The following is a 7,388-nucleotide window of genomic DNA, read 5'->3' on the forward strand; positions in this document are numbered from 1 at the left end:
GGCCCTCACAGGCTTACCCCCAAATGAAACATTTTTTCTAACAATAGCAAAGCTGTACCACTCAACTGCTCTTCAATTGTAGCATATCCATTGGTGGCCTAACAGACACAGAGAGAGACCCAACGCCCACTGGTGATTGGATTTAAGTGCTACTTACTATGAGTCTGAATGAGACATGCAGTCGCTATCTGTAACACTACATTACTCAGAAGTGTGTAAGTTAAAAAGAGTTGGAGCTGGTACCAAACTGCCACAAAGCCTTTATGGTTGCATGAGTACACTCAGTATTGGTATGGACGTAAGAGTACTGTCCAAAATGTTGTGTTCATCTATAATAGCCACTCGCTAATGCCTCAGATTAAATGAAACAGTACTGCAACTTTGATTTGCAAATTTGGCAGATTGTCCAGTGCCATACACAAACCAGAAGTCATTATCAGAGAGTTCACTCAGGTACCAATGAGTACCTTTTAAATTGTCCAAGTGAGCCTTCTGTGCTACATTGAAGAGCCTTCATCTACTGTTACGTTTTATTGCAAAACTTTTTTATTTCTTTCCTTCCAGGAAAGCTAAGCGAAATCCTTCTTTGATGGGAAGTTCCAAGGAAGGTGAGAACATGTCCATCCCCTTCTCATTTAAACATGGATTTCATTGCGCATGGATGTCAACGTCAAGTTCTCTTTTCTTCTGTTGCATATTTGGTATAAAGACTTAGCATACTTGGATGCGTTTCCTCAATGAATAATGAACTTATACGCATGCTCGCGCAGGCAGTAAACCTAAGAAACAATACGCTGAGAGGAGAAGAATATATCAGCTATTAGGTAAGCAAGTGAAATTGAATAGGAAAATTCCCTCAACACAAAGTCCTTGAATTGACTGTTGAAAGGAATAAAGCCACCAATTTGTGTCTTTACAACCACTGAACCCCCCACTCAGACCAGTCCTTGGGGATCGTCGGCTAACATGTTCTGTTTAACCTAAGTTCTGATAAAATATATAATGTCATCACACCTTCAAATATCATGCTCACAGGTGATGCTAACCAACAGGGCAGGATCGGCTTCCTTCAGAATTGATTTCTCCTTCCCTCAACTCACCGGGTGCTGCAATTCCTTCAGCTAGAAATTGGTGGAACTCCGAAAAATATACCGTTGAATATGTACACCCAACCAATTCACCTTGAGCGTTCTCTCTCTCCCGACTACCTGTAGCACTGCAACTGGTCATGAACTTCTTCCTATTTGCATCACTTGCTTACTAAAAGTCCATACAGAAGGATAAACCACTCGCTCCGACCAGATGGTTGTCGGATAATGGGGTGATAGCTCCTAAGCAGAGTCCAAAAAAGACCTAATCAATTTCTCGAATTAAGTTGCTGTTGGCCTCGATTACTCAGCATGGGCTTGACTAGGAGTGAAATTTGCAAGGGAGAATTTGCTGCCAAGGCTGCTACTGCTGCGGCGACGGGAGAAGATGTTCAAGCCGGGGGAGAGAATGGCGGTGGGATCAAACAATTGCTTGTTCTGCACAAAGGTTTCCCACTTGGAGCCGAAGTGACGCTTCCACCGGCTGCGGTCCTGGTAGTGGGGCAAATACTGCTTGCATTGCAGAGGCTCACAGATGCGCAGGATCTTCTCGTTGTCCTCCAGCATGGTGGACAAAGAAGGGCCGCCAGCCGCGTCGGGTAGCTTGTTGCGCAGGAAGGCCACAATGTAAAAGATTTCCTCTTGGCCCTCAGGAACTGCCACTGAGAGCCTCTTGTCCCACTTGGATTTATTTACGGGGTAGACTAGGATAGGGCCATTGAACTCGTGCGTGACAAGGTGCTTGAACACCAGCATGTCGAATCGATCAATCACCGATGCGGGCACGAAAATGTTCAGCCACGGGTGAGGAATTTCCCATAGACCTCTAGATCTCAACTGTAGCTCCAATTCATGCACGCGGTCCAGAAACTTGAAGTAGGTCGTGTCGGTTTTGAACAGCAGCTCGCGGTGGAAGTTCAATGGAGCTAACATGCTCTCTATCTCCTCATCCAATGTCTGGACATCGGCTGCTGAGTAAGCTTTGATCACCTCCAAGCAGTACATGATAGCGCTGGCTGAAGGGGGGATCATGGCCTCACTGATCTCACTGTGAACGAATGGCACTGAACCCCACCCGTTGATGGCATTCTCGTTGTTCACCACCACGAAGCCCTCCACGTAGTCGAAGGTCTTGCTGGTTGCAGAGCTGATGAGCAGTTCCTGGTCCTTCTTGAACGTGACGAAGTCTGTGTAGAGGGTTCGCATCCAGCGCACCCTTTGTGGGGCTTTTTCCAGAACGATGCGCGCCTTGGTGATGATGCCGAACTGACCCAAGCCTCCCAACACTGCGAAGAAAAGCTCCGAGTTCTTCGTGGGCGTGCATTCCACCACCAATCCCTTTCCTTCAACCGCAAACAATCCAATTCGCATTCATTAATTACACGAAGTAAGATGATCATTTCACAATTTACAGCAATCTGCGAGGCACTGGAATTTGAATCCGCGGAAATTCAAGGTTTACAAATATTCAGTGAAACCGTGCTGTTTCATAAGCTGTGCCAAGCGGAAGATGATTGTGAGCTGGTGCGCAATTGTACCTGTGACAACTTCCAGCTGCAAGACATTGCTAACTTCGGGCCCATGGCGGAAAGTTTGACCGCTCACTCCAGCGTTCGACAAGGTGCCTCCGACAGTAAGGTAGAGGTAGTCCGTCCATGATCGGGGAGCCACCCCGTGCTCTAGACTCGCTCTCAACACGTCCACCCAAAGTGCTCCGCCCATGGCCTCCACGAACGGCACACCCTGTGAGGCCTTGTCACCTAATGGCACCACAGCAATGCCCTTCATAGTCGTCATCTCGATGATAATTCCATTGCGTGCCTGCAACCACATCTCAACCAATATCAATTCATCGAGAAAAAAAATTAAAAAATAAAAAATAAAAAAATTGCTATACGAAAAGAAGAGGGTCCCAACTTCGAATTTCATTCAATCTTCACTGTGTAGAAGCGTGAAGGCTGGCTGTGATTCTCCAAGGCACACAGGGAGAATTGAGAGATCATTGGCACCTGAGATTGGCCCCCAACAGAGCTCCCAAGCCCGCGAGCGGCAACAGTGAGGTCAGACTCCAACCTCCCCACAGCGCCCACAACTGTCGCAATATCTTCCACCGAAGCTGGCTGCAACACTCCGGCTGGCGCCACAAAACGACGGAGCTGGCCCCAATCTTTGGCCGAGGCCGTGGTGTTGTCGAAGGTGAGCGTGCCCTGCAGAGAGAGCGACTCCAGGTACATGCGATCGCTAGCTGAAATTGACCCACGACGGCTGTCGGCCTCGCTGTTGCTGCCACTGCAGTGACAAGTCGGTGAGCCGAATGCGAGGATGCATCCCATCAAGGCCACCGCCACGTGAACCCAGCTCGTGAATTTCATCTTTTTGCTTCCGCTCAGATCTCACTAGAATGCGCTGATTTATGGCCGAGAGCACTCTAAAACCTTCAACCAAGCTCTGAAAGGTGTCTGTGTAACTGCACTAAATGACTGATAGAGCTGCTGCCAGGCTGCCTCTTTATAGTGGACAGGAAGTCCTCTGATCGATGCGGTCCTCTGAGCTCGGCATCAACGAAACTTTTGGCTGATTGGGCGACACGGGCTGTTGGTCCAATCTTGCACCCTATGAAGAAACTCAAATCCAGACAAAAATTCTGATAGCTGGGTTGCGTGCTGACCCTTCAGGTTCCTACAGGCAGTAGCCAGGGCCATCCCCCCCCCCCTCACCTTTTGGTGCACTTCCCTTCTAGCTACCTGGTTAAGGATCAATGAGTCATTAATTTCGGTTGCGCTTCAAAACCTTTTACGGTCACCATCCAGGAGACGCGAGAGAGACTACAATCATCAACGTGACCTCAGGCAAAAGATCTCCTTGGACGCAACAAAATGCAAGAAACTTTTGGAGCGTGTCGAGCTATCTGTGACAGCGCTCTCAAATCTCCAGTACTCGCGTACTTCCCGCAGTACTGTAAAGATAGCTGCCTGATCAGCACAGACAGATATGTGCACGATGAGCTCAATTTTTTGTTTTTCACGCTGTCGACCACTGAACACAAGCTCAGCTTTTTCTCTCTTTCTCTTTCTCTTTCTCACTCAAAAAACAAATATATATATATATATATATATGTATAGATATATAGATATTTATTTGAACTAATATTGATCTACACATTGGCTGCAGGTCGATCAACACTGTGGTACATTACCAATCATCACTTGTCTGAGTTCAAGTCAACGTGATCTCAGCAGTTGGCAATGCTTCATTGCTGTGATCTGTTATATATATATATATATATATATATATGGGAGTGTGTGTGTCTATTGTTTTTTTCTCCATACCCCCCACCCCCTACAGAACTATGAATCCCCAGATTGGTGTTAAATTTCTGGTTGGAAGGCAGACGTTTTACGGCATTGACGCAGTAGAAGTGAGGAAATCAGGGCGAGTACAGACCCTTCCCAGAATGCTCCCCAACCGTAGTCTATGAGCCCCCTTTATCTAGCCCGCGAGTCGACGGCCTCTCTTTCTCACCGTTCACTTCTCCCTCTCTGTCTCGCACTCTCACCAAATCACTTGTTTCTTGGCTTTAATTTCACTGCAGATCCACCTCCGTAGATCCATCACCCTCACCACGTCGCAATCTAACCGCCCCCTATCTCTACCTCGCTCTCAGTACCTCCCTCTCTCCAAAGGGGATAATAGTATATTCAACCTCAAAACAAAATAATTAAAAATAGAAAAATAAACAACAATATCTATTTTTTCTGAAAATACTTCTGTTCTCTTTTTCTTTTCTTCTTTTTGTTCAAAAGAAAAATGCGATGGTCTGCAGACACAGTGCGCCTCGCAACGACGCGACCCTGAACTCGTCAGACCGCTCCGTTATCCACCAGGATCCGTGACGGCGTGGCGTTGGTATCTTTGCTGGATTGCAGTATAATTCCCTCAACAATCCTCACACCCAAACATAAAAAAAACCAAATGAACACTCTCGAAAGCTCACGCCGAAAGTCTGCAGAAGGTTTTCGAATCAGTCTTCGAGATGAACAAACCCACCGAAGCTTTTCTCTCTCTCTGTCTCTCTCTCTATCGATCTCTCTCTCTCTCACTCTCTCGCTCAACTTGTGTGTGTGTGTGTAGCTGTGTGACTGTCTGTGCGTGTCCACTCTTTCTAATCAGCCAGATAGCCAGACAGCCAGTTATCCAGCCAGCATCCCCGGCACACCCACTTGTGATCTTCTTCGTGTGCAGGGCCCCTGCCTGCCCCAACTGCTGGAACTGAATCTACCCTCGCCGATCTTTAAAACCGTTTGCGGTGTCGACTGAGCCCACGGCGTTTCTCCCAAGGCTATACGACCCAGTCCATCCCCACCCCCATCTTCCCCGCTTTCACTAAATGTCGTTTCAATTTACAGCGGCGTTTATGGGTGACGACCATTCCAACGTGCTCCAACTTTGTGCATACACACACCCACACTCACTCACTCCGTCATGCACACAGTCATCGTCGTCGTCGTCGTCGCAGTCTGACTCGTCGACACCCACGGCGTCCTTAATTGCGGGGCTCATTAATTCCGGGCCACCAGGTTTAGATGTTGGATTTATTTTTCACGAGCTCAGATTTCAACGTTGAAATTTGGGCCGCGCAGATCCACCACCGCCAGGGGGGGGATCCGTCATCTTTTCTGCTCCATGGTATCCAAATCGCTTCGATCTCCGAACCCCGACCCCACTCGCTCAGGAAACCAGATCCACGCGTATCCTCTTCTACCTAGGATTGGATTCTGTTGTATTCTCCTTCTTATTTCCTTCCTGCCCTTTTAATAGTTTCAGAATAATTCTGGTAGTTATTTATTGTTTATTTTGGCCAACATTTTCTTCTACTTCGCCGTCGTCAACAGCTAGCTGTCGATGATCACACTGATATATTGTTGTTGTTGTTGTGTGTTGTTGTAGTAGTGTAATACATTGCTATATTTCCAGCTGCTGTGTTACAGTGTGTCATTGAATTCGGGTGTGATCAGATCGCGGTTGTTGTTTGCATCACCGCTTCTGAGGCAGATAACTGGAGATTTTATCTTCACGGTTGACTGTCTGCCATTCGCCACCTTTGCAGTGAACTGGACTGGTGGTTTCAGAGATTTCCATGCCAAGCATATATAATCCTATATATATATATATATTGGTGCGTGTGTGTGTGTATAACATGGTGCAGAACATGGCAAATACGTTTAACACTACTGATTGATGTGTCTATATATATATCTATGTGTAAATATACAACATGATGGGGAACATGCGTAGTTGCTACTACAGTGATACTACAGTGATAGTTGTTTTTGTACCTGATTTTGTCTTTATTTGTGACTTCTCTACTGCATTTGTTCTCACTCAATTTATATACATACATACATACACACATACAGAGAAAAAGAAAGAAAGAAAGAAAAAAACTGTATATACATACATAGAGCTGTTTGTGATGTACATTGTTTGATTGACTTTATTGTGAATTCATTATTATTTAAATATTTCCTCATTTAAACAGGGGCACCTGAACAAAAATGTGTGCAAATAAAATAAAATTTGATTTGGGTTGTTTATGAATTACAAGGTTTGTTATGATCTTAGCCAAGTCCCAGGTTGGATTTTATTTGTAGCATGCCTTGGTACAAAAAACTTAGCCAAGGAACTCATTTTATATAAAAAAATAAGAATATATGTGAACTGGTTTTTTTATTTTTATTTTTATTTTTATTTTTTTTCATTCTTCATGTCCCGTGTGTAACACGTAATTATCACTATCACATTTTTACATACAGTAGTGTGAAAAAAAAATTAGATGTTATAGGGTTTTTCTTTTGATGATCATTGAACATTTTTTATCAAACGTTTCAAGAATGTATTATTTAGTATTTTAGTGTGATTCTAAATTTCTAGTATGTTTTAGTAGGTTATTCCATGAATCTGAATCTTGGTAATATGATTTTCATTTGTTGACCAATTGTAGAAACATCTATGAAAGGGCAGAGCTAATGTTTGTTTGCTATTTTACTCTAAAATTGTTAATATAATTTTGTAAGATTATTGATTTGAGGAATATATATTCACTGTTGAAATCATAAAACAAGAAATAAATGGTTTAAATTTTTTTAAAAACATCATTTTGGAAAATTATTTTGTAATAAATATTGCAATCTGCAAGATATCATAGTGATTGAAGTAGAAATTTGTTATAACAATTCTATTATGTCCATTAAAAGTTCAGAAATACAAAATGCAGCATAATAAATTATTTTTCTTATATTG

General features: G+C 44.1%; 1 protein-coding gene across 1 annotated transcript; it reads right to left on the reverse strand.

Moving 5' to 3' along the window:
* Positions 1–795: 795 nt before the first annotated feature.
* On the reverse strand, positions 796–5,308 carry LOC112275628 (cytokinin dehydrogenase 9). The gene is made up of 3 exons (XM_024506166.3): positions 3,098–5,308; positions 2,627–2,909; positions 796–2,431 (listed from the first exon to the last, which is right to left on the reverse strand). Exons 1-3 carry the CDS (start codon positions 3,458–3,460, stop codon positions 1,392–1,394), a joined length of 1,686 nt encoding a protein of 561 aa, XP_024361934.1. The 5' UTR covers positions 3,461–5,308; the 3' UTR covers positions 796–1,391.
* Between the last annotated feature and the right edge of the window lie 2,080 nt (positions 5,309–7,388).

This window comes from Physcomitrium patens, chromosome 23 (assembly GCF_059467195.1).
Source record: "Physcomitrium patens ecotype Gransden chromosome 23, ASM5946719v1, whole genome shotgun sequence".
Classification (NCBI taxonomy): Eukaryota; Viridiplantae; Streptophyta; class Bryopsida; order Funariales; family Funariaceae; genus Physcomitrium; species Physcomitrium patens.

Excerpts from the sequence above, each read along its gene's own strand:
- LOC112275628 (XM_024506166.3), bottom strand. The coding sequence starts at position 3,460 with ATGAAATTCACGAGCTGGGTTCACGTGGCGGTGGCCTTGATGGGATGC. Across the intron at positions 2,910-3,097 it reads CTGTTGGGGGCCAATCTCAG|GCACGCAATGGAATTATCAT; the intron begins GTGCCAATGATC and ends ATGTGGTTGCAG. Across the intron at positions 2,432-2,626 it reads GCAGCTGGAAGTTGTCACAG|GAAAGGGATTGGTGGTGGAA; the intron begins GTACAATTGCGC and ends TTGCGGTTGAAG.